This window comes from Electrona antarctica (genome assembly GCF_951216825.1).
Source record: "Electrona antarctica genome assembly, chromosome: 6".
NCBI classification, from domain to species: domain Eukaryota; kingdom Metazoa; phylum Chordata; class Actinopteri; order Myctophiformes; family Myctophidae; genus Electrona; species Electrona antarctica.
The window spans coordinates 19,098,206-19,125,662 of record NC_136811.1 but is presented as its reverse complement, the minus strand read 5'-3'; the positions used below and the strand labels follow the sequence as shown (position 1 = coordinate 19,125,662).

General features: G+C 44.2%; 1 protein-coding gene across 5 annotated transcripts in view; it reads right to left on the bottom strand.

The window, feature by feature from the left end:
• Window positions 1–27,457, bottom strand: part of LOC306924497 (receptor-type tyrosine-protein phosphatase U) — a 207,357-nt gene that overhangs the window by 66,490 nt on the left and 113,410 nt on the right. For all 5 annotated transcript variants that reach the window (XM_079503017.1, XM_079503018.1, XM_079503019.1 and 2 more), the window contains exons 4-8: window positions 20,499–20,580; window positions 17,002–17,117; window positions 12,438–12,612; window positions 7,703–7,996; window positions 542–859 (exon numbers count right to left, since the gene is read on the bottom strand). In XM_079503017.1, coding sequence (XP_079359143.1) covers window positions 542–859; window positions 7,703–7,996; window positions 12,438–12,612; window positions 17,002–17,117; window positions 20,499–20,580 — 985 coding nt within the window. The remainder of the gene's footprint in view (window positions 1–541; window positions 860–7,702; window positions 7,997–12,437; window positions 12,613–17,001; window positions 17,118–20,498; window positions 20,581–27,457) is intronic.

Sequence of the window (27,457 nt, the reverse complement as noted above, 5' to 3'; positions counted from 1 at the left end):
GTGCCGCCCGCATTGAGAAGACCTGACAAAGCATCCTGTGAACTCTGTCCTGACTTGAAGCAGTGGAGCTGGGAGAAAGTCCAGCTGGGCTTCAGAGCAGACTCCTGTGACATCACAATATATTGTCCTCATCTAGCAGAAAAACACAATGCCTTCTACAGTAGCTAAATCAATGGTTATTGAAGTCTCCAGAACAGAGCGAGGAACCAAGAACAGCAGAGTGGTCCATCCATTTTAAAGTGCTTTGTGATTTAATCCAAGTATAATATAATTAGACAATTGTTGACATGTACAAACTGAAAAAGGGAAAAGGGGCTTAGTTGAAAGTACTGGATCAGACTGTATTTAATAAAACCACTGTTTTCTTGAACCAGGTTGATCTGATGTTTGAAAATAAAATAACATTTGGATCACACTGAGGCACTGTCTACAGATCAAACTGAAGGATTTGTATTCACTTAATAATGTATTATAACAATAACATTGATATAAAGGCATTACTTTTAGCTCTATTAGCTTTGTATGTTGTATCATGACTTACTGTCCTCGTCCGTCTGAAAGGTGACCTCTCGGCCCTCCTTCTTGCCCTCGGGGTTGGCCAGGGACAGGCGGACATGGACACCATGGTAGGGCGGCAGGTCACGCAGCGTGAAGCGCGAGGCGTTGCGCTCCACCGCCAGGCACTCGCGCACGGTGGTGTTGTGTCCGCCGCCGCCTCCCGCCGTGGCGTAGCGGTAGCACAGGGACACAGAGTAGGTGTGGCAGCGCGTCAGGTTGAAGGCCAAGCTCTCCCACTGCAGGGACAGCTGACGGGACTGGATGTCTGTGGCCGTGAGGCCCCGCAGCGCACGCATGGGTTCTGGAGGGAGAGGAAGAGAAAGAAGAAATACTGAGGTAGGACCAGAAGAAAGAACACAGGAGACCCTTCCTGAAACTGAAATGTCACAGGTTTGCGACAGCATTCCTACAACAATAGCCTATTTAATAGCATCTCCATTCCTGATATCTAAGGAATATCGGACAACTGTAGTGAATTCAGAACGCTGCTGCTCAAAGTGGATCACCAGTGCTTAGATATTTACACTGGCTCCCTGTCTGTCAAAGAATTGATTTCAAAATAGTATTGTTAGTTCAAACTAAGCATTGGATATTTTCAGGGCCAATATACCTTCATGATCTTGTAATCCGAACTCTGCAGGTCTGCTACAACTTACTTAGTTCTAATAAAATCAGAGCTGAATCCCTGCACTTTAAATTGCACGCACACACGCACACGCACGCACGCGCACACACGCACGCGCACACACGCACACACACACGCACACACACACACACACACACACACACACACACACACACACACACAGAGAGTATGCGTGTCTAAAGGGTGAAATGTGAAGCAATCAATTCCAAATTATTTCTAATGAATAAAAACGCTTTCCCTAAACACTCTGGAGAGATGTAATTGCATAAACACAATATAATTGCCAATTTATTGTTAATCTTTTTATGAGGTGACTCCTCATCAATACCAAATGGGTGACTACCCCACTCCCCATCGTTTCTGAATCCCCCCTCTTCTATAATAAAAGCATCGGTGTGGTATCAGTGCAGTGCAGCCACCCCAGCTCCCCCTGTTCACCCCACTGTCCGGGACACAGAGGTCAGGTGTCTCCTGTCAGTGCATCACGCCCACATCCCCACGGTCATACAGAAACTCACACCAATTTCATTAATTAAACAGACAGGCCCCCCATCCGCCTCTGAGTCGACGGGCAAACATCATGTCATGTAGACAGCACAATAATTGCATTGTATGTAGTCATAGCACATCATAGTACATATGTATAGCATAGTATAGTATATATGTATAGTTAATATGTATAGTGTCATTATATAGATATGTTCTAGTTACGTTCTTAGCTTACGCATGTTTCTTGATAAATGCATTTTATATATGTGATGTATCCCCATACTTTTGTTCTTGCCTAATGTAAATCGCTCTGGATTAAGAGTGTCTCCTAAATTGTAAATTGTAAATTGTAAACTGACTATTCTGTAGTTAAGAGTTCTGTGTCTGGAGGCTGAACAAAAAGTAAAGAATAATAATGGTTACTCAACTCAACTCAACTCAACTGCTGTACAGGTCAATAAAAACAAACAAAAACAAGAGAATAGATTAACAAACAAGAAAACAAAAAAAAACAAGTTTAACATTACACAAATGAAGCGCAAAAGCAGCAATGCACAGTAAAGGCAGTTGGCACTCAAACATAATTGAAGGCCAGGGAGAAAAGGTGAGTCTTTAAGAAGGACTTAAAGACTTCCAGTGAGTGAATATGTAGGATTGATCAACTGTTTGTTTTGTTGTTGTTATTTTTTTGCCTCTAGACACAACCAGCAGCAACCATCAGCCTGGGGTGCTAAATGCCTAAATTGTAAATTGTGTGAGTTCAGATAAATGGAGAATCCAGCCTGTTAATGCTTTAAAAGCAAACAATAACAGCTTAAAGTCAATTCTAAAATGGACAGGGAGCCAGTGGAGAGTGGCCAGGACTGCAGGGGTGATGTGGTCACACTTTCTCTGGGTCACATGTATCGCTGGGTCATACATTGCGATGTATTTTTAGAAGTTATTGCTGGACCGGTCACTGGCACTGCAGGGTTAAACCCTGTCCCTCCTCCTCCAGACCCAACAGAAACAAGCAGCGCTGTCTTTTGAGTTCCTCCCTCCATGGGAAGGCTGACTGAGATGTACAGAGAGCCTCTATCCACCGTCACACAGACCAGCCAGTGTTCACTAAGACATCCAAGCTGACGGCTGCTGGTGGGTGGGGGGGTAGAGCCAAGGACATCCTCAGCACCACATCAATGAGGACATTATCATTATTAACACAAGACATCCCTCTTCTTTTTTTTTTACATGATATTATGGCATTGCTTAGTTCTTTAAATAGGGCTGTTGAACACACACACACACACACACACACACACACACACACACACACACACACACACACACACACACACACACACACACACACACACACACACACACACACACACACACACACACACACACACACACACACACACACACACACACACACACACACACACACGTGATGTTGCTTCCATCATCATCTCTCTTTTCACTTTGTGTTTCTCTCTACTTTATGTCCCACACATACATTAGTGCTTATAAATGGATGTTCGCTCACATACATTCATATCATGAGCAGCTAAACCTTATCAGACACAAACGTCTTATCTCTAACCTGAGCTCTTACCATTCCCTGAGCTCTCAACCTCTTAAGTGAATTTCAAACAGCACCATGCAAGCCACAGTCCTCTGCACTTAGCCACTACTACCTTTGTAATTGTCTGTCTGGCATCTCATTCTGGGCAGAAACATGAGCAGGGCATCGATCAGCGCCCGCTGCAGACCAAAGCCTTGGAGGCGAATGGACGGGCAGGTAATCAGTATACTGGTAGGCAGAGCAGGAAATGTTCTAACAACTGTTTAGTGTGACTGGGGATTGTCTAAATGGTGCAATTGATAGTCTGTACGGTTCGAGAGCCGAACAGAGCCGGCCATTTAACCACAGAGCAGATGAAAGCACCGCCACAGAGGGCACAGTGTGCTCATTGTGGGTTTGCCTCCAACTGGACTTTTGTGCCATTCGGCCAGTTTGTCTACTAGTCTATTAGTCTGTATGCCACGCGACCTTCATGCAGTACCACTCCTAGTCTCCTACCAGACCAGAGGATCTAGATGTCTGGAATAGAAGAGCAGGGAAACCAAATACAACCACTGTAGTTATGTTAATGTTTATTGTATTAACATACTATACCATCAAGCACATTGGTCACAATAACCTTTTCGTTAATTCATTCAAATAAGAAGTTACATAGTGTGCATGCCTTCAAAAACACATCTTAGATTTACACTGGCTCCCTGTCTGTCAAAGAATTTATTTCAAAATAGTATTGTTAGCTTAAACTAAGCATTGAATAGTTTTAGGGCCAATATACCTTCATGATCTTGTACTACTTCATGATTCATGAACCATCCAAACTCCCAGAAATATGCAGGTCTGCTACAACTTAGTTATAATAAAATCAAAGCTGAACCCCTGCACTTTAAATTCACGCACGCACGCACGCACGCACGCACGCACGCACGCACGCACTTGTGTTTATAATTTCATTGAAACTCCACTGCAGGGAGGGTTTTTTTTCCAGAATGCTAAGTGACCCAGCAGCATGCATCAGCAGCAGGTGGAAGTCCATTAATGCAGTTTAAGACCACCTGCAGCAACCAGCTCTCATCTCCTCTCCTCTGTGACTCAAGCTGCGTTGACGTGGCCTGCGTTAATCACAGCGATGGCTCATCAAGCACACCTGGACGGCCATCAGAGCCGGGCGGGCAGTGGTTCACATTTACAGCCATTAGCTTTACAACATCCACATGAGGACATGCCTCCTTGACTCCTCACAACCATGTATGGCACCGTTGGCACGGCTACACAGAGGAGGAGGAGGTGTGGGAGCAGAGAACATGGGACTCCAGACCATTAAACATCTTGGTCGCTCACAGCAGAGCATCTCACACTGTGAGCCTGTATTGTTTATGGGTGGGGGTTAGGCTCTACCTGGCTGCTTGTCAGTGAGCTACAGTAGCTGCTACAGTAGGTGAGTGAGTGGCCGTGCTGCACGCGTCGCCTGAGTTGGCACACTGTGGTGGACGGAGTCATTTATCTCTCCGTCTCAGCAAATCACAAGCCGAGTTCTCCCCAACATCCTATAGGGAAAACAATATTCCTACTGGAGAGGAGGCTTGCTTGTCTTCATCAACAGTGAGAGGGTCCAAGAATGCCTTCTGTTCACTGTGCTAATTACTGCCTGCCCAAGATCTCCACGGCAACACCAGCGACTTCTTGCCAGTGTTTTAAAGCTCATCCGAGTGGGAGTCTGTGGAGGGGTGTACACCAGATGGTCAGGAGGGCAGGCAGGGTCACAGTGGCTCTGGGAGCCAGCTGGTGATTAGAGTCTCCTGGAGAGTGGAGAAGGTGAGACACAGCGGGTGGAGGAAGTTTGCAGTGTAAGAATATTACTGTGAAGAGCAGGAAACATCACGTCACCGAGCTAAAGACCAGCAGCACTGACCAAACCAACCACACCAACTGTATGATTGTTCACATTTATACCCTGACAAGAAAATCATTCTAAGGGACTTACTAAATTCCTGTTTCCTATTTCATTCTTTGCATAAAAAATACAATGTTAAGAGAAATAATAATTTATGCATGAATATTGGCACTGATTAAAATCATTTATCAGCTTAGAATTCCAAAATACTGTCATTGTATTCAGCTTTCCAAATAAACAATAATTGTACTTGATTCACTCAGACGAAGTTGCAACACAAAACAAGCTCAAATACAATCACGTATCAGTCGCTCACAGCTTTCTCATCGTCTAGGAATACAAATATGCAAGACACTCCTCTGTATAGCGAGCTTGTATTGCATCAAAACACCCTGTTAACCGGTAAAATGGTAAGGGGTAAATGGTGCATTTATATAGCGCCTTTATCCAAGGCGCTTTACATAGATTGTGCATTACATTCACCCATTCACACACATTCATACACCGATTGCGGCGGAAGCCATGCAAGGTACCAGCCAGCACATCGGGAGCAATTTGGGATTCAGTGTCTTGCCCAAGGACACTTCGACATGTAGCCAGGAGGAGCCGGGATTCGAACCGCTGACCCATGAATCATTGGATGACCTGCTCTACCTCTTGAGCCACAGTCGCCCAGCGAGTGTGGTAGGATAGAGAATTTCCTCATTTATGTATATTTTATTTATACAAGTTATGATATATTTTATCTTTAAAGCCTGACTTTCCTCTCAGTCGATATACCAGCTGACTGTGAAAGCAATTTCCATACATTGTAAATCTTCCCGCACTTCTCGTATATTTTCTCAGTTTTCTCTCTCTCTCTCTCTCTCTCTCGTGTGTGTGGACTGAGGCAAGGTGTCCACTCAGGGTGGGTGATGAATGAGTGCTGTGTGTAGCTGTATGGAGAGGAGAGTCTCTTTAATATGTCACCAGAGAGGAGACTAGCTTTAATATGTCACCAGAGAGGAGACTAGGTTTAATATGTCACCAGAGGGCTGTAGAGGCTTAGGTGGAGCAGGGTGGGGAGGGATGTGAGGGCCATACAAAGACTATGCTAGACTTCCCGGTCCTTCATTGCCACCCCCAGTTCCTGCCTACTGAAGCACCGGTCCTTCATTGCCACCCCCAGTTCCTGCCTACTGAAGCATGTGTCCCTAGCGATGACATCAGGGAACGACAGCTTACTACCTCTGGTCCGCCCTGAGGCAGGACTCCAGAGAAGAAGGGAAGATATACAATCATTGTCAGCTCTGTAGCAGTGGCCGGCAAACTGCGCTCTTCTGGATCGGACCAGTGAAGAAACACGGGGAAGGTTGCCGTATATTAGATTAGTCGATGGGTGGCTCTTCCAAGACAGATTTTGCGCTCTCATTAGAAGGCGGGTGTAAGTGCCATCCAAACGATTCTCTTGTTTCCATGTCTCGGAGCCAGACTGATGACCATGGAAGACATACAAGGAACAGGCCTTTGGCTAATAGGAGACTGCTTTGTCTTGGCCCTTGTGGGGCAGTGGGTGCTCAGCTATAAATACAACTTAACTCATAAACCACCAAAGTGGACAAAGCGGCACTCCAAAATAAAGAAAATGCAAGACTGGCTCAGATGCAATTTCTTTTCATTTCAAAACGCGTCAGTGTTCCCAATAATAATAATAATAAAAGTCTTAGATTAGTCTCAGTGTGATTGTTCTAGTGTGTCAGTATGTACGGCTGACTCTGCGCTGTTGTCACTAAAATACAGTCCAGTGAAATTACAGTAACACAGTAAACTCAAACTAACTGAGTGTAAACATGGACAGCAGATGAGGATATTTAAAGTTACCACTGTATAGCTGCATTACTTTATCCCCAAGAGAAATCTTGAGAGTACAGTATCAAGTTTTAATCTAGCAATCCAGCCAGCTGTTATCTGTTAAATTAGCATCAAACCAATGTTGCCACCAGAGCTGTGGCAAATCCCTTCCTCTCATCTTCCTCCAGAGTTCACAAAGCACTGCATACTGATAGTGAGTGTGTCTTTTTCCTTTGAGATAAGTCCATGAGAATAAAACTTGATCAGTTCCAGTGTGTGATTGAATGTGATTGTTCCTGGCGGATCCTTGCTACATATGCAGTGTTATAATGAAACTGTGACAGAGGTGTGAGCGTCTGGCTGTCAGGAAGAAAATATATACAGCATATGAAATCATCCTTTATGAGATGATTTACCCAAGCAGAATGAAGCTGTCCCTCAGGTAATAACAAACCTAACGGAGAGTGAAAACAAAAAACAAATTGTGTCATTGTTCACAAATTGATATGCCTACAAATATGCCACATCAGATACTTTCCAAATGCGCACGAAAAACGTGTGAAAGTATCTGATGTGGCATATTTTGCAGCCATCTTCATTTGTGAACAACGGTGTGATCTAACATGGTTGGCAGTCAAATGCTGTGTCCTCGATACATAATGACCCGTAGCAGAGTATCTCCCAGCTCAGGCGCACAGCGTCTCAGGGTCTGCGACCTCACCTGCACATTTGGTCCTGCTAACGAGCGGTGGTCCGGGCGGTCCCGTGCCCCCCTCCCCGGGCCGGGTCAGCAGCACGCTGATGTGGTACTCCGTGTCCGGGTCCAGGTGCCAGAGCTTGTAGGTGACCATGTTGACGGCGTGCACCTCCGACCACGGGGACTGGTTGGCACGGTACTCGATCTCCTTTCTGATAATGGGGCCGTCTCCCAGGATGGAGTTGGTGTTGAGCTGGATGATCAGGTAGGTGGAGCCGGCGCGCAGCAGCTGGGGTGGAGCTATGGGAGACGGGGGCACTGGGAGAGAGGGAACATGAGAGTCAAGGTTTTAATTTCACCATGTTTTTTTTTTTTTAAGATTTGTTTTGGGCTTTTTATGCCTTTATTGATAGGGAACCGTAGTCAGACAGGAAAGGGGGCGAGAGATGGGGACTGACACGCGGCAAAGGCCATCGGGCTCGGAGTGGAACCCCGCGGCACACCGTCCGGCTGTCTTAGCAGCCTAGGTGCCCAGACGGTTGAGCTAACCGTCCGGGCCTTGATTTCACCATGTTGATACACAACTGGTACAGAGCAAAATACACAGATATCTAGTTCATGGCACTAGCCGCACTACACAATCCACAGAGGCATGTAACTAATTAATTAATAATTTATCAAAAAGATTCAGATTTTATGGGGGCCAGTTTCGAATTGCAGCCCTCCGTAGGTGCCCTTTGAGAGCGGTTTTGAAGGAGTCAAGGGATTCGCATGTCTTAATGACTGTTGGTAGGGCGTTCCACATTTTGGTGGCATAGGAGCGAAATTAATTTAGTCCCTTGTTAGTGCCGAATCTGGGTTGCACATGGTTTGATGAGCTCCTTCTGGTGTTGTGGGTGTGGACTTCATTGACATTAAGGGCCTTTGAGGTGCTGTGGTACCAAGAGGTGCATGCAGAGTCGAATAAATCTTGTACGAGGGCTCCTGTTAGGGTCTTCAAGGTGTTTTTGTCGACCAGTGAGGAGATCCTGTATAGGAATCTTGTTCTTTGGTTGACTTTTTGAGTGGTGCAACCACTCCAAGGAACAGCAATGTCCGTCCTAACCTATGTGACTATGTTTAGAGTACCAGTAGGGGCAAAAGTGGCGCTGTTGTGCCAGAAACAGAGAGAGAGAGAGAGAGAGAGAGAGAGAGAGAGAGAGAGAGAGAGAGAGAGAGAGAGATACAGACAGAGAGAGAGAGAGAGAGAGAGGCAGGGGGAGAGGGGAGTTGCACCACTCAGTTGACACAGGTGTGATTTTTTTGATTACGTTGGTGGCCTCCAGGATGGAACCTGTAGGTAATTTCCTCTTTTTGTGTGATAATACTGTCACCCACTCTAATCAAGAAGCCATCTGCCTTGCTGAGATTACTGCTTGATCTAAAAAGAATGGATTCCGTTTTTCCCAGGTGTAAGGATAGTTGTTTTCCGTGAGCCAGGTGCAGATTCTACCCTAGTATGCTTCCTTGTGTTCCGTTCACCCCTCCAGGTAGGATTGCATCCAGCTCACTGATGTGCTACTCACAACTATTAAAAAGCCATTAACAGCAGCACATACATCTCACAAAAGGAACAAGTGGAGGAAAAGAGAACAGCCAGGCATATGGTAAAGTTTACGAACAACAGCGTTGGTTAACCCGATCCATATGCATTGCATAAGCACATCTGATGCTCAAAACGGCTTCAAACAGGAAGCCACTGTGATGAAAGAAGAGCTCCTGCGTTGCTGTGAGGATTAATTTCAGACCCACCAGCAGAATGTCTGTTAGCAGGAGAACTGGAGCCACTGAACAACGACACAGACAGGAGACTGGAGCCACTGGACACAGACAGGAGACTGGAGCCACTGAACAACGACACAGACAGGAGAACTGGAGCCACTGGACAACGACACAGACAGGAGAACTGGAGCCACTGAACAACGACACAGACAGGAGACTGGAGCCACTGAACAACGACACAGACAGGAGACTGGAGCCACTGGACACAGACAGGAGACTGGAGCCACTGAACAACGACACAGACAGGAGACTGGAGCCACTGAACAACGACACAGACAGGAGACTGGAGCCACTGGACACAGACAGGAGACTGGAGCCACTGAACAACGACACAGACAGGAGACTGGAGCCACTGAACAACGACAGACAGGAGCCACTGAACAACGACACAGACAGGAGCCACTGAACAACGTCACAGACAGGAGAACTGGAGCCACTGAACAACGTCACAGACAGGAGAACTGGAGCCACTGGACAACGACACAGACAGGAGACTGGAGCCACTGGACAACGACAGACAGGAGACGCAGGACAAAACCAGGACAAAGAGCCAGAAGACGATCAGTTAGATCCGAAGCTGTGACCGATCCCTCATTCCTGTAGAAACATGTCCAGTTTAGTAGCGTACAGACATGCTCTCATCTCAGGTCCCACATCGAAGAGGCCGGCCTCTGAGGGTGGTTTATACAGGGGATTATGCGGTCAGCGGTCTGCTCCGACTCCCCACACTCACATGGTGCTCCATCCGCCAGGCCCCACTTGCTCATGGTTGTTTTGAAGCATCCGACCCCAGTTTGCAGATGGTTCAGCAGGGTCCATTGCTGGTGTGACAGTTCCTCTCCTTTAAAGGGATATTTCACTTTAAAAAATAAGAGAATAATTGGGTAATTTCATCGCCTACTCAGGCTTTTGTGAACACTCTAGACCAGCGGTTCCCAAACGTTTTTGACCTTGCACCCCATTTTACTACCTGACCTACAGTAGCTGATGCACCCCAACGTCACACCCGTGTGAACTGAGTGGTGTAAGGTCTTATATAGCCTGATCAGCTGTGGTCTGACGTAATGTCTGACGTACCATGCTCATTTTTTGGTACGAACAGACAGACAGACAGACACGTAAACTAACAAAGCCAGTCGTAGGAGTGGTTTACACCACTCAAAAAATATATATATATATATATCTGTGCCTCTGTTGTAGAGCTACATGATAACATTTTATTGTGAATGCAATGCATAGCCAAAATGCATTAATAATATTAGGCCTGCCTATCATTTCAGTTTCATTTTTGGGAGAGAGCTACACGCACGCACACCATGCACGCACGCACGCACTGAACACTGACCAGGCTCTTAACTACAGTCAGCGCTGGTTACTAAATGTTACACCGTCTGACAAGTGGATTAAACTGGATTGTACTGGATGTATTGCATGGTATTCTCTTACTATATTTCTGTACACAGAGGTTTTGTGAAACCAAGAACCCCATGCAATATATTAATTATGTCTAGACTCTCAGATTAATATTTTACGAGCTACAGTAGTAAATCCCCAGAATAAATAAATAAAAATCCTTCAAAATAGGCTTATAAAAGCTGGCAAAATACCTCACAGATATGTTATTCATCTGGAGTGAGAGTTGAGTCTGACTGAGGACCAACCGTATTCAAATTTAGTTGATCCAGCTAATTAAAAGGATGATTAGCCTCTCGTTAGTGGGGCAGTAGGGGAGAGATTTATGAAAGTCTTGTTAAGGATTCTGCTTTGCATTGTATAAAACAGATTACAGAGCAGCAGATGGCTGAGCGGAGTCATTTTATAGAAAACTGCCTCTAGTTTACACAAGCGGATCCCGCGCCACTAAAAATAAACAATATTTTCCTGAAACCGAAGCGAGGAAAACAAGAGCCAAATAAATAGCATAATACTGTATGTGTTCACTGAAAGTGGTGATGCTCTCTATTTCTGAGCTCCTTATGAGGGATTTCACAGCCATCTATCAATGCATTTACTGTCTGCTGCTGTACTGAGGGTTTAGCAACAATCTGGCAGAAGACTGCTCTGTGCCTCTGTCACACACACCAAACTCTCTGTATCACTAGACTACCTAAGCCATGCTGCCACATCTATCCATGGGATTAAGTTGGTGCCTCAGATCTCTCTCTCTCTCTCTCCCTCTCTCTCTCTCTCTCTCTCATAATCTGTTTGAAGAAGTAATATCCTGAAAGAACACAGAGGTTGAGGAGAAAGGGATTCTTCATCTTCATTTCTCTTCCTCAGAGCACCGCTATACATTCCTTATCTGTGTCACGGCAAAGCTATCACAGCCGCAACCGTCACTCTGCAAGGTTAGAGTGAGTGGAGCAATGGGACGGGGCTCATCATGGTGATATGAAGGAGGGATGCAGGACTCCAGAGTCAAGCCAGTCAACGTCTAACAACAAGCGTGCCTTGACAGTCAGTGTGACAAACTCCAGTTTATCAGAAGAAGTATTGCATGGAGCTGTTGGTGGCAGCCACCTGCCACTCACACATGGATCCCTCTCACATCTGGAGGAGAACGCTGGAAGAGTTTAGAGCGAACACTGAGTCACCTCTTTTGTTCTTTTCTGTACAACAGCGTGCAGCACACTGAAGAACATGCTCTGGACCACTGTCTACATTTCACACAAATCTGTGTTTGTTTCATTCCAAATTCCACATTAAATCATGCTCCGTCTAAGGGGAATAGAAAACCTGTTATCAAACAAAATTTGTTGTTGCTGTGAGAGATAAGGACAGGAGATTGACATGACGGAAAACAGACAGGAAATAAAATGATAAATGGAAAGACGGAGAGAGGAAGCAATACAATGGCACAGGAGGAAGATGAGGATGAGAGAAAGAGAGAGTGTTTGGCTCATGTTGACAGAGATTCTTTTGTTATCAGTTTTCTAACCTTTGACGATGAGCTCAGCAAAGTTGGAGACCCCGGAGCCCCTGGAGGACTGGGTGACACAGCGGTAGAGGTCCTGATCTGCCCGCTGCACGCCGTCCAGCTGGAAGGACGCCACAAAGCGCCGGTGACTCAGGTGTTTGATCGACGCTGTGGATTCTACGTCCCCAGTGTGACGCTGGAGACAGGACAAGACGGGTCAGAGAACCAGCACGCACGCACGCGCGCACGCACACGCACAAACGCACACACACACACACACACACACACACAGTGGTACCAATCTATTCCCCAGAGCAGAGCAAAGTCAACCAGCTAACAATGTCACAACATAATGCATTTCAATTATCACTATGTGCACTGCTTCTTATTTGACTGATTAAAAAGGATGACTGTTCAAGCGTGTGCCATTTAATTAGAATAGCAGGACCATCACTCCCCCATTTAATCACCCAAGATTACAATCAGCCATACTTTAATACAAACAAATGAAATCTCATTAAGGTTGTAGTGATTATGAGGGGGGATACATGACATGACATGACATTACTGGAGGGGGGGGGGCTTGTGAATTATGGTGTACGTGATATGAAATGTGAGCTTACCATAATCACAGTAATCATATTTCATCAAGGGTTTTTGGATAGAAATGAGACACTCCAGAGGGGAGGCCCCCGGCCCCTTGGGTTTCTGACAATGTGGCCCCCTGAATAATTTAGTTGAATAGCCTTGATCTAGGCCGGGGTTCAAGTCCACTGTGACGTATCCTGCTTGGCTGAGCATCAACATAATTGGCAATGTTCAGGGAAGGGAAACCGGGCAGGAAGGTTGATATGTGTTGCTGCACGTACTCCTAGAGGCGGGAATATTGACAAGTAGGAGTAGGGTGATGTGCTGCTACATCCTCCCAGTTGGGGCTCCTCACCATAGACATATATACATAGACGCCTCATTTGCCGCTGCAGTTCATTGGAGCGACGTGTATCCCAATGAAGGCGGAAGTGCAGTGCTGAAGACTTTTTTTTTTTTTTTAACAAATCTTTATAACAGTCATGACAATATACATTACAAAACAAGACAAACAAACAAACACAAACAACAAAGTTATTAACAATACAACATCAGAGCCAGGGGGGATTAGATTACTAACAGAAAACATTAAAGAGTGAACACAAAGCAACAGTTCTCCGCAGCTTTCTTATTTAGAAGTGCTGAAGGCATTTGCTGAAGGCGACTGCGTCGCTTCCCAAGTGACGTAACTCATTTGACTCCTCCATGTCTCTCGCTGTCACTCAAGTGACTACTGGCCAATCACAGCGCGTCTATTCCGGGACTTATGTTACGCACGCGGAAGCTTGACAAGCTTCCGCTTTGCTTCCGCTATTTTTCGCAAGGAATGTCGGGAAAATAGTGCCTTCAATTTTGACACACGCCTCAGAGCCGGAAGGGGCGTCTATGTATATATGTCTATGCTCCTCACTGGCAGGTGAGCCAGTAGAGTACAACAGCAGTGGGAGGAATTAAAACTGTCCATATTACTTTCAGGGAGCACATGAGTGATGTCAGCTCCTTAGTTAGGGTTCCCGTTAGCTGCCAAGCCAGGGGCTTGGTCAGCTCCTTTACTTGTCTCCCTTTTGGGAGGGTGCGCGAGTACCTCTCCTTGGACGGGTACGTGTGTGTATCTGGAAAAGGTGGACCTTGGGTCGGTCCTATCAGCCTAGGTGGTCATACAGGAATTTTATGGTTCCCCATATGACTCTCTTCGTGACTCGAAGAAGAGAGTCACTTAGACTACTTTTGTTTTATACCAGAGGGGTGAGGTCAGTGTTCTCGCCGGAGCGACAGCTACACGACCCAATGGAAAATTTGCTCGCAAGTGCACGGTAAGCTCTGTGCGTCTGCGCCACCTAGTGGCTGGACCCCATATGACTCTCTTCTTCGAGTCACTTATACAACTGAGGTTACTGAAGTAACCCGAAGTTACAGAACAAAAGAAGAAAATGAAACGGAAAATGTAGCTGACACCTCAGAGCACAGTATATCTCCAGGAAAAAGTAGGGATGACAGAGGCAGAGAGAGAGAGAGAGAGAGAAAGAGAGAGAGAGAGAGAGAGAGAGAGAGAGAATGGAAAACTCAAGGCAATGCTGTATGGATTCATAGTGCTGTTGAAAAGCTTAGAGGCATTCCTCACATTGTTTTACACCATTACAAGCAGAAGCATCCTTCACCTCTACAGTCTAAACAGCAAAACCTTGAACTTAGAGAATGTGTCTTGTGTTCAGGTCAATACTTTTGTGTGTGAAAAAAGCTGCCAATGCATTCCTTTCTCTGGTGGACTCTGTGTCTTACGCTAGCCTGTCTCTGTTGATCTTTATTTTGTTTAGTTTTTAGTTTATTTTTGGGGGGTGCAGGCTTATAAAGCCACAGACCATATGAACCTCACTGCAAGCCCTCGTAAACAAACTCTGCAGACACTGATTAGGGTGAAGATGACAATCACACGGCTGCACAAAAACACACGAACCCTCAATCATCTCCAGGGCTTGGCCTGCGATGCGTCTCTCATAGGCTGTCTCCATTTATACCAGATTCCAATTGCAAACGAAAACAGAGATGGCAGAAATCAAGGGTAAATTAAATAAGCATGGATAGCGTGAGGTGTTCACACAATCTGGCTCCAGCTAATTGGCGAGGCAAATACAAAACGATCTGTTTACTTGGCAGGAGCCCATGTGCTGAGATTGGACTGCAGCTGGCACTGCGGACATGAACACAAAAAGATCACAACAAATAACGGCAGCCGAGGCAGCTTTATCGGCGAGAGCGGCCCTGACTGTCTCTTAAATGTGGGACACGGGCACAGGACATATAGCAACATGGAGAAAGATGAGAGGCAAGTCACGGCACAGGCAGACCTTGTTGTATAAGACACCTGCATGGCTATGACAGCTAATTACCAGAGGCATCTGTCTTTGTCACTGTGGCGTGACCAAACCAACGGTTTCACATCAACCTCCCTCTGACGCCAACATTCCTGAGGGTTTCATGGTAGGGCGTAATAAGGTACGCCATCCATTATGTGAGTCACACATCATCCTGGTTTCATACAATACAGGAAACCGGCCCCAGGGCCTATAGCGTAATTATCACGTACTGTAGGTGGTCAGAGTGCATGTGAGCCTTGAACGTGCAGCTACTCTATAATCGCAGCACCAGAACGGAACCAGAAAAGAAGACCCTGAACTTCAATCTTTCATCAGGGCTGTGAGAAAATAAAATATGTCTACAGAGCACCGTTTCCACCGGGGAGAGAGAGACATCGTAGAGAGACCTTGCTGAGGAATATATATATCATTCAGATGAAATGAGATACAGTATATCTAAAACAGAGGCTCAAGTTGAAAAGATGCAAGAGCCATTAAAGAGAGAGAAGAGCTCTATGATCTAATCTAATAATCAATCAAAGGCACTGGGGATGAAGAAGCTCCCAGGCCTCTGTGGCCTTCAGCTTGCTTTTAGCTTTAAAACACTGTCTGGAATGCTATATTTAAACACCGACACCTTCTCCGACGCCTGCAAGTGCAAAGACAGAGAACGTTCATTTAAGAAAACCACCGCTGAAGTAAACACACACCATTTCATGAAGAGGTGCAAAGAAATGCTCTCAATGTAAGCTAATTAGACCTTTACTTACAGTTCATTGTTCAATGCACCTAAAATAGCTGGGTTGGAACTTAAAGATTTGGCTTTTGGTGACTAGTTTAAAAAATGTGGCGTGGTATACGTAAGTATGGGTAGAGGTTATCAAAAAGCTGTGCAAACGAGTTGGACTCAAATATTATTATATTTAGGTATGGTTCAAAACCAATGATAAAATAGATTTTTTTATCTTTATTTTTTATTTTCATACTAACATTTTAGGAAAAACGAAAACTAGAAAGGCATCGTTTTCAAGATGGCATTTTTTCTTTTTTCAATGGATTTTGTTACTATTGGGTGTGCTAAATAACATACTAAAATTTTTGGAAAAACAAACAACTAGAAAGGCATTGTTTTCAAGCTAGCGTCCACAATGGCTGCCTGGAGCTAAAATGCCTATAAAATGGGATTTAATACTGTATGTAAAACAATCATAACAATTATGCACTTGTTAACACTTCTTTTGAATTTTGCCATGGTGTTAGGTATGGGCATAAGACTTTCAAAAACCATCGCAAACTAATTTAACCCCCTAGCAATGAAACCTTAGATATGTCAGTATGGTTGAACTTGAAACACCCAAAAATTGCTCGAAGTACAAATTACAAACGGAACAGAAATAAATGAACACTGAGGATTTGACCGTGTAGAGGTGTATACGGAGGGAGGTAAAAAGGGTGGCAGTTGGTAGAGCGGCCGTTTGGGAAACGTAAGGTTTGACCCCCGGCTCCCCTTGAGCCGGGACACTGGGACCTTACATGGTTACCTCTGCAATCCATGTGTGAATGGGTAAATGTAATGGACATTGTGAAGCACGTTGGAGAAGGACGCTATACAAATGAACAGTTTTAATCTTTGCACCACTGACCTCCAGCAGAAACTTGTCAGCCTCGGCAGCACGGCCAGCAGCCACACACTGGAAGGTGGCATTCTGCCCTGAGTTAACCTCTTCATCTCCCAGCCTGGAGAAGTGAGGAGCCTTATCTAGAGACAGCAAGAAAGAGAGAGACACATACAAATAATTCCATAATACATTAATAACCACAACACATAAGCAACCCAGCAAGCCTACGCCAGAGGACAACTGCTGGATGTAATCATACATTTCTGCTCCACTTTAGTCTCCACATATTATGAAAATGCATTAGCCTGATTGATCATCAATATAGTTAATACAGTGGCAATTATGTTGATTTGATTAACTTTCCATATACATCACATATGAATAATTCAGTCAGATTGCAACACTATTTTTCATCGCATATGCATACAGTATTACTGTAAACACTTTAGCAACGAAAGTGTACATTTCCACAACTCATTTGTTTCCTATTTGACAGCAAAAGTATTCATTGAATATAACAATTTCGGGCTCTATTTTCGCCAGTTGCGCTTACCCGCGACGCTGCCTGCAAGTCCGCCGCTGCCTGCAAATTACAGGTAGGGCATGCTTGCACTGTCCCTAAGTGGTAGATTGTTGCGTTACCCGATATCCATTACGCAGACACCGTTATTTGCGCCTGGAGGTGTGGCCTTGGCTGTGTTGGGGTGAGAGTCAAGATTACACTGGCCTGGGGATAATGGATAATGAGTTGCGCAGTCTTCTCTTAAAGGCAATGGAATCTGGCACGGAGATTGGTTTTGGATTGGTTTCATGTTTTTAGGTTTGATTTTAAAATTATTATACTTGTTTATAAATCTCTCAATGGTCTCGCACCCTCCTACCTACATGACTGCCTGCCTAAATATGTCCCAAACCGCCCCCTAAGGTCTTCCACTGCTGGCCTGCTCGCTTTGCCTAAAAAAAATGGCAACTAAAAAATACGGGGAAGCAGCTTTTTGCTTCTACAGGCCGACGGCGTGGAACAAACTCCCACTGTACCTTCGACAGGCAGCCTCTGTAGACATTTTTAAAGCACAGCTCAAGACCCACTTCTACACCCTTGCTTTTAATTGATTTGTTTTTTAAATTTCTTTTGTTATTCATGTCCTCACATTACTGCTCTTGTTTTTTAATGTTTATGCCTTGCTTTTCTTTTCTTTTTTTTTTCTCTCTTCATTGCTCTGTAAAGCACTTTGAGCTGCATTTCATGTCATGAAAGGTGCTATACAAATAAAGTTTTATTATTATTATTATTATTATTATTATTGTAACGCCCACACTTATGCTTAACACAATCAGTGCCGGGATTCCTTCAAAATAGAAGCTCTGCGGTGCCGGAAAGACATGGCCGCTTTTACTCTGACCAACTGACTTTTCCGACTGAAAAATAAAAAAAGTAAAAAATTCAGAATATTCTTCTCTCGCCTCGTATCATTGAAGATGCGCTAGGACGTGTACACATGTCCAATGCATCCGTCGATTGGATTCCCTATGAAGTGTGGAAACGGTTAATGTAATGAGTAGCGAAGGTGTTTTAGGGCTTTAGGCTGGTGTCAAAAATAGCAACTTTTGCAGGGGAACACCCCTTCCCCAATGCTACATCTCCAAATAGTGGATTTAGGGACTTCGAACGAAAATAGAGACCTTAAACAAACAAAACTATTGCACACCTACAGAGGCCACAGGTGTGAAGGAGGACAAGGTTCCATCAAAGTCAAAGACAAAACTCAGATTAAAAAAGCAGACCCGTCTGACTCTGAACTGAGCTATACTTTTGTTATAGTTACTGTGTGCATGCGTGCGTGTGTGCGTCTTCAATTGAACTGAAGACATGGTAATTAAACCATGATGAATAACATCACAGTGAGAGTCACAGTCCTGCAGGTTGACACACAGCTCAGCCTGACATCTCTGAAAACACAACCTGTCAGTCCAGATGATTGACAGGGAGGCATGTCACCGTGGTAACAAGATTTAAGCATCAGGGAGAAGCAGATGTTTGAGGTCTCCTGTAAACTGTGTGTGTGTGTGTGTGTGTGTGTGTGTGTGTGTGTGTGTGTGTGTGTGTGTGTGTGTGTGTGTGTGTGTGTGTGTGTGTTTTACATCCATACGCCACAGGTGTCCATGTTTCCTTCCAGTGACTCCTTCCCCCCTGAAGGTTAATTAATAATTCATGCCTAACGACAAGGCAGCACAAACAAACACAGAAAGGAGTGTGAACCAGACCCTACAGTTGGCAACATCTGCAGTGTTACACAGCTAAATGTGTCAAATCTTATCCCCGGGACTCTTTAGGCTGATAAATATTTCATTCCACTGAGTTTCAGAGTTGAAAGTCTCGGCAGAGGAGAACAGAAATGTCAAACGTACTGTGGTGTTTTAGCCCCGATTCAGATGGAGGAGGAGAAATGTGCATGTTTCTCTTTCTGTCTGCTGTTCTTTTGTAATCTCTTTCATTCCTTTGAATCGTCCTCCCTGCAGTTTCCTCCCTCCCTCCTCCCCTATACGTGCCCGCTGCTTGCCAAGCGATGCGGGGCTGGCCGTGTACCACGCATCCGACATCGTGCCCAGGTCCTGATGAGAGTCTTAATTATTTAATGGTCATGGTGGGAGGATGTGGAAGATGCCATCTGCCCTTGTCTGGGAGAGATGGGGGGGGTAGCTGGGTGGTCTGCACATACAGGAGAGGCAATTATCCCTGTCGGCGTTCCTCTAACCACATCGCCGGTGGTATCCTCTTGTTATCCGACGCCAAGAAAGGCTCCATTCATCCACAACATGTCCAAAACCCTCTGCTGACAGTGGGAATATGTAAATATTAATAAGGTGATGTGCTAACTCCCTGTGTGGAGGACAGTGGGAGCAATACCCTTCAAGCTTGTGTCAGTTATATGAGTCACCTCAAAGCAGAGCAGCAACTGCTTCTAAGAGTTATAAGCTCTTAGAGCTCCTTGTGGGGGGAGGTGGGGGTATCATACTGAGCACCAGTTCTTGAAGTTTACACCAACGGGAAAGAAGAAAACCTTCTCTTCAACAGAAACCCTACCACTGACTCGCCTCATGAAGCCACAAAGCTTCACAATCTGCGATGGCAAAACAACCCTGAGCTAAACAGGGGTACAAAATCTAAAAAAGCGAGAGCAGAGCTCAAGAATAAGAAAGTGACTTCTTAAAAGTTCATTTTTCTTCAGAGAATGTTCTCTGACTGTTCTCCATCACCTGCTCTTCATTCTCATGAAGGAATGCACCACTGTCTCACTGATATTGGACCCAGGACAGTAAAACCCTCAGCATTCACTGAACTCAGAGAATGTAAACATTGTGGAGTAAAATGAAGAGCCCCGTTGCTGTGAGACACCTCAGGGCAGACATGAAGGTCAACCTGCCATTCATTTCCTCCTCGTTGGCCCAACTCTTCTAGGCCTAGTCAGCCTCTTGTAATAGTTCCTTGTCCTTCAAACGGTGTGTGAAGTGACACTTACAGCAGGGGTAGTTGAGCAGCATGATGTCGTCTATGGCCATGTAGCCTCGCCGCTCCCTGGAAACAGCCGCCTCAATCAGGACCTGTGAGAGTGGGAATTAGTCGGTCGCATTAAAAACATAAATAATTAGACGAGCATAACCAATTTCCAGCCCAACCATTTTCATCATTGTCTTTCTAAATATTTGTATTTACGTCTTCCTTGCTTAGTTGTTGTTCAAATGAGAAACAGTGATCCCATGTATTTGTTTCAACTGTATAACTTATTCACTGTGTGCAGTTAATAAACTAAGCAAAGTATTATGAATAAATCAATAAAATATAGAGTCACGGAAAACACGAGCTGAAGGACACCACCACATCTGGCCTCACAGCGCTTCAAACTGAGACAAACACTAAACTGCAATATTCAAATGGAACCGCCAAGAGGCAGAGCAGATTCTATTGCACTTTCAGTGACAGAAACATTAATTACAAAACAGGACTATCTGGAGGGAAAAACAAAAAGTTAGGTAGGCGGAGGCAGAGGAACAGAGAGATGGATAATGTCTTGTTTTGATCCCCGGCAGCCGTGAGAAAATAATGACTTTATCAGGAGGGCTGATATGTTGTCTGAGGCATGGACCCTCATTCAGCATTCTGGACGCAGGCTGGAGCCATAACAGAGGATACAGCTGGCACAGAGGTCATGGGATATTCTCCATACCATATTGTCCCGTTGTGGAACGATAAGGTGAGGGTTGGGCGATGGGATGAATATATTGGCAACCGTGGATTGGATGAGTCCAATTGCTAAATATTGTTATTAGGCGATTTTCTTTTATTTATATTACTTTTTATTTTGCGATTTTTAATACTCGGCTTTATTGAAAATCCAACTCTTCAAATGCAGCCCAATACAACGGAATAAAGTGTGCACAAAATGCCAGCAAACTCGCAGCTGTGTGTTCAATGCATCGCGTGCCGGCTGTTATACATGTAGGGAGTGGAACTGGAATGGTATGTCCCAACAGTATTGGGGCAGGGTATCATGTTATTTTTACATACGGCCCCAGTATAATAGTCACATGAGAATGCACACTGCTGTTTCGTATCTCATTATTATACACACAAACATGGTCAGAAGTAGAGCCCGACCAATGACAGATTCCGATGTTGGAGGGTCCTAGACCACCGATGTTGGAGGGTCCTAGACCACCGATGTTGGAGGGTCCTAGACCTAGACCACCGATGCCGATATTTTGGACCAATATATTGTAAGAAATGTTTATGTTTCCAAATCAATTAGAAAAAGATTTGTATTAAAGGTTATAACATTTAAACAAAAAGCAAGCTAATAAATAGAAATAAGCATAAATGGATAAAAGAAATGCGAATGATTAAATCGTTTACTGTATATATCTATCTCAGAAACCTTGTATCTTCATATTTCAACTTAGTTTTTTCATAAATGAATGCACTACTTCATCATAGAAGAGTGTCACACTATAAGAGTAAAAATAGCAGATCTACAAGCTCCCAACATGTTGAGATATGATGCATTGTGAGCTTGTAGATAGGCTATTTTAACTATTTTATTTATTTTTAATTATTATATATTTTTAATGGACATACTGTACAAGGTTTCACCCCCGACAGCAATATATGGTTCTGTATCAGTATCAGTCAGTTTGAGTAGATTCCATTCAAATTGGCTACTATGACTGCCTATGAATTCCACAGGCCTGGGTATACAGTACAACCTGGCCTGGCGGGGATATGCGGACCGGTCGCTCAGCGCTCACAGAAGCACAGCACCTGAACACAATTAACATAACGAGTGAGTTTCCTCTCTGTTGCACACCAAAAACGGCTTGAACAATGTCAAACTGTCGTGATTCTGTCACGATTCTAACAGGTGAAAACTTCCCAGTTGGATCAATCAATGTTTAAAACAGGAACAATTGATTTGCACATGTGCTGACAATGCATCGCTGCTAAGCAGTTCACTTGTGTTTATTAATCTATTCAAAATGCTGCTGTCTCGTTTATCCACTGTTTGATTTGAAGGAGTTCACTTGTGTTATAGGCTACCTTTACTGGGTAGTTAGTATAATGGCAGTTCCTACGTTCTAAAAGACAAGTGTATAGGGTACATTAATGATGATAAAAAAAACATCCGCCACATCTGTGAAATAATGTCCGATGTCGAGCATCGGCGCCAAAAATTACGCTACATCGGTGAGACCAATGTATTGGTCGGCTCTAGTCAGAAGTCACTAGACCCGAATGTACTGTAGATTAACTCATTGATCGCCAACACCCCGGTGTCTGAAAAAGGTACTCCAGGACCGCTGCCCATGTATTTAGTAGGGCGAGAATTTAGTTTGAAAGCTGTTTCATTCGGAAGCCGAGAGTCAATTATCGCTATGTAACTGGTGCTTCGATTGTCATTTAATTCACCCAAAAGACACATACATTTTGTTTCCCGAGGATCATATCGTTTAGAGAAATGAACCGCAAATCTAGCTTGTTTTGAGCCAAAAAGAGGAATCTGAGATATGAAGATTCTAAAAACTGAATCCCCATAGATAGCTTGAGACAGCGGAATTTTCATTTTCCGGTTTTTTTATTTTCGCCCCGCTACTGTAGTGTTATGAGTGCCTACAGGACACAGTTGTGAACCGTAATCAATTGATATTAAAAAAAGGCGTCAAAAGGCGCAATCGGCGCAGAGGGCGTTTGGACAAGGCGTTTTGGGTCAGATGATGGCAGATTTTTTTTGGCATATCGCCCAAGCCTAGGACCCATGTTCTGCCGCCAAACCTAATCAATATTAAATCACTGGCCGCAGTAATGGTGAGACGGTTATCAGACACCGGGGTGATGTTTGTTTTCCCAAAAAACGAGTGCCGCCTTCCATCCACACATTTGATGGAAGGCAGCTTTAAATGATTGTTTCTCATAATCTTTTGACCTAAATGTGGATAACAGCTATAATCCATCATCAAGCTTTCATGTTGTTTTCTATGACTTAACTTAGCTTAACTTAAATCCGTGCGCATGTCTGACATTCTGAGCAGTTGCAAATACATTTTGATTTGACTTATGTTATGTTAAGTTATTTTGTAATTTACTCTGATTGTAAAATGATATGTAATGCGTGTAATGGATTTGGATTGTGTTATATTTATATATTAGTGGTGGTGGTGGAGATGGTGGTGATGGTGATGATGATGATACACAGTCATAGGTGATATGATTTAGCTCAAGGACGTTGAGGTCATACAGATTGGGGGGCTTATTGTCTTTACTCAGTCATAAATGTGTTCTTCTAATACCTTGTGGCCAATTTGTGTTTCCGCACCATGTGGCGATGATACACAGATTATCTCCCCCAGACCAGAATGTGCAGCGGTTTACACACCAAATCACACGAGCACAACAGCATCTTCTGGGACCTCTGCCCCAAATTCCAGCTTTCCACCGTCAGCAGAACAGATAGTGATCCTCCAGAGACCTGGGAGGGAGAGCTCTCATTACAGCAACAAATGCCGTGACGAAGCCCCGAGCCATACGTGACCTTAGGGCAAATGTCTTACACACACACCTGGACGGGATGTGAAGAGATTAGGTTCAGCAAAATAAAATGTCAAAAACGAGAGGCAGACAGGTATGTAGGGTAGAAAGAAGGGGAGCTTAGAGAGGGGGGGGTGACTGGAGAGGTGAAGGACACCAGGAGCTGGGTGACCAGGCTGTTGTCTATTTCTCTGGGCACCACAGCTAATCTGCTGTTTCTTTTCCTGGACGACACTGGAACCTAAAGGAGGCACGGCAGCGTTTCATAAGGATTAGCATTTGCTGTTTCCATCGTTTTGTAATTTTCTAAGCCTCCTTTATTTTCCACATGGTTGACTTCCCTAAACCCTGTGCAGCATCCTCCCCTTTCATTTCTATCTTTCTCTCTTACTCTTTCACACTCTGATTATTTCATTTTCTTTCTTTCTCTTCTCTCTCTCTCTTCTTTTGTCTCTACCTTCGCTCCCTCCGTGTGTAATTTAAAAAGTGTCACCCTGATTAAACACATGCAGTCATAATGTTAGCACAGTGGCCACTGCCACGTCATTAGCACCATGTTTAATTCAAAGCTCAGGCTTTGAGCTGGACTTAATGGAAGACAGAAAGACAGAGACAATAACACAAAATACCTTGGAAGTCTAATTGAAGGGGCAATTATTCTCTGCCAAGCTAAAACACTCAATGAGGGATTGATTGCAGACTAATCTTTAATTGTTTGAGCCATTAGGACATCGGGTTATTAAGAAGGAGACTTTTGGAGCATTCGTTTTAATAAACAACCTTCCTCCTCAGACTTTTATTGAATGCACTTTCCCAGCGGAACATTCCATATGCCAATAGTTTATTCTAATGACTGGTTAAGTCACTTTCAGAAGAAGAACACACTGGAATGGAAAAACTAATCTGGCAGCCAGTGATTTACAGCCCAAATAAAATGGCCATTACGAGAGCCTTTTAAATTACACGGGTATGTTAAGACTATTAGAAGGAATTGCTATGTATACAAATCCAGAGACAATTTATTTGTCCCTGTAAAACATTCTGGTCACACGGGGACATTATTAAACAGTAATGCCTGTTACGACACAGAGGGGAGGAGGGATAGTTCCTCCAACGGCCACAGATAAAAGTTCACATAGAATAAATGCTAAGAGGACAGTTGTTCTGAGTGTGAGGGCATGAGAGGACGCTCCTGTCATCCTCTACATCGTAAAACCCCTTTGTTATAACCAGAGAAGTCACAGTGAGGCATGCTGGGAAAAATAACATGGATTATCAGACAATGCTAAAGAAAAGTAACTAACTATCCTGATGCATATTTTGATTTCCTTTGATCGATCACACTCTATAAGTTGCTGCTTTTCTCAAAGAAAAGGAGGAATGATCTTAACACTGCAGCCAAGACGTGAACGTGGAGGCAAGGGCTTGGTTGAATAAATTACTGTCAAACGGGGGCTGAGATATTGGATTTGACTGGTTCTACATCATGGCTGCAGACTTTCTGGCTGTAACACGTTTTATAAAAATAGTTGACAGGCTCATGTTTACCACCTTCCTTCAAAAGAGGTGTCGGCAAGGTGAAAAATACTGTAGAGGATATGGATAAGTGATAAGGCATGTGAAAGTAGAGGACAGTAAACATGGTACAAATGTGAGGTAGAGGGAAAGATGGAAGTGGCCTTCGAGACGCTGTTGGAAAGAAAACAATGGGGGAAGATCTTGGTGGGCCCAGATAACATCTTTAATATTTGATAACAAGGTCCCCCAGCTATCACAGACGGCACTACCAGAGAGAGAGAGAGAGAGAGAGAGAGAGAGATAGAGAGAGAGGAGGGGGGAGAGCGAGAGAGACACCACAGATCTCTATTATCTAGATACAGTATCAAGTGATCTCTAATTAAATGTTTCCTACAGCTCCAAGCCTTCAAGCCTCCAATCCGCCCTCCTCCATGATTGAACTCAAATGTTAAAACCCTCTGACAGGTGACTGAGCTGTGAAATATAATTGCTTATCAAACACATCACCACTAATACATAAATTAATCTAATCACAGATCATTCTGTGATTAGATTTGTTATAATTCACATAAAAATACCAATAAAAATGTTGACAGCGAGTAATATTTGAATTTTGACATGACAGTGATACAATCCCGAAAAAATGCACAAAATCACCAGGGTTAGGGCTAGTCAAATTGGGAGTGGGTTGTGCTTTGGCATAACCTTACTGCCATGCACCAAAAAACAAATCTACAAATGAACGCGTTGTCGCATCGTGAAGTGGCAATAACTTGTAGATCTGCACTTTTGCACAACACCGTCGTACATGCAATGCTCTTTTGATTGAGACATGATCGTGGTCTACAATGGAGGATTTATATTTATTATTTACTGCGACCGAAGGTCACGTTTACTATGAATCTGATCTCCCGTCCATTAGTTAGTTAGTCACCCACATCTCCTATCTCCTCTCATATATGGTATCGCGTCTCGTGACATTTCGTGACATCATGGAGACCCTTTCAGTAGATCTCCATATATGGTTGCCAGTCCATCATATGTCAGTCTGGCATCATCAAACCCTCAAGACACGCTATGGTCATGAACCCTGGCCATGAACCCCGTTATGCCCATATATGGAGATCCTTGGTTTGTCATCAATATTAAGCCCATATATGGGAATGTCAATATATGGCCATACTGTGACAGTCTCATGATAACCAGTGTGGTCACACTTGCAAATGAACCAAGTTGGTACAACACATGGATTTCCATATGTGGAGCTGATAATCATGCCAAAGCGCCAGTGCAGTCTGCCGTCACCCAGGCGAATGCGTGCATCTCGCCCTTTAGGGCGAGGTCGCATCTCACCCTCAGGGCGTCTTACTGGTATTTAATCAGCGGTTTATGTTCGGTTGGATGCCGCTGGGTCCACCCATAATTCTGACCATCTGCGTTGCCGATGGAACCAAATAGACCCGTAGGGGTCTATATGGACCTACTGTATCGTCAAGCCGCTATTCCCGACGGTCAGGGTCCGCATAGTATGGACGTTGACCCGTGGGGATCATGGATCGTCTTTTACCAGGAACAAAGTGATGTATGTATTTTATAAAAAATAGAAATACTGGCTAAAGAGACTCAAGACTCTCTCTCTCTCTCTCTCCCTCTATCTCTCTCTCTTTATCTTGTTCAATGTGCTGGAAGAACCTCCTCTGCCCTCCTGTGTCCTTTGTGCTCCTGGGAGTGGCATTGGCATAAGACACAGTCTCCTCTCATTTATCAGGTTGCTGTTTATTGTTGTTTTCCGATTACTGCTAAGAGATTAGCTACTGTAGGTAAAGGTGGCTGCAAGGTGGAAGGAGTAAAATAGTAAATAGGGGAATTAAAGTGCAAGGAAAA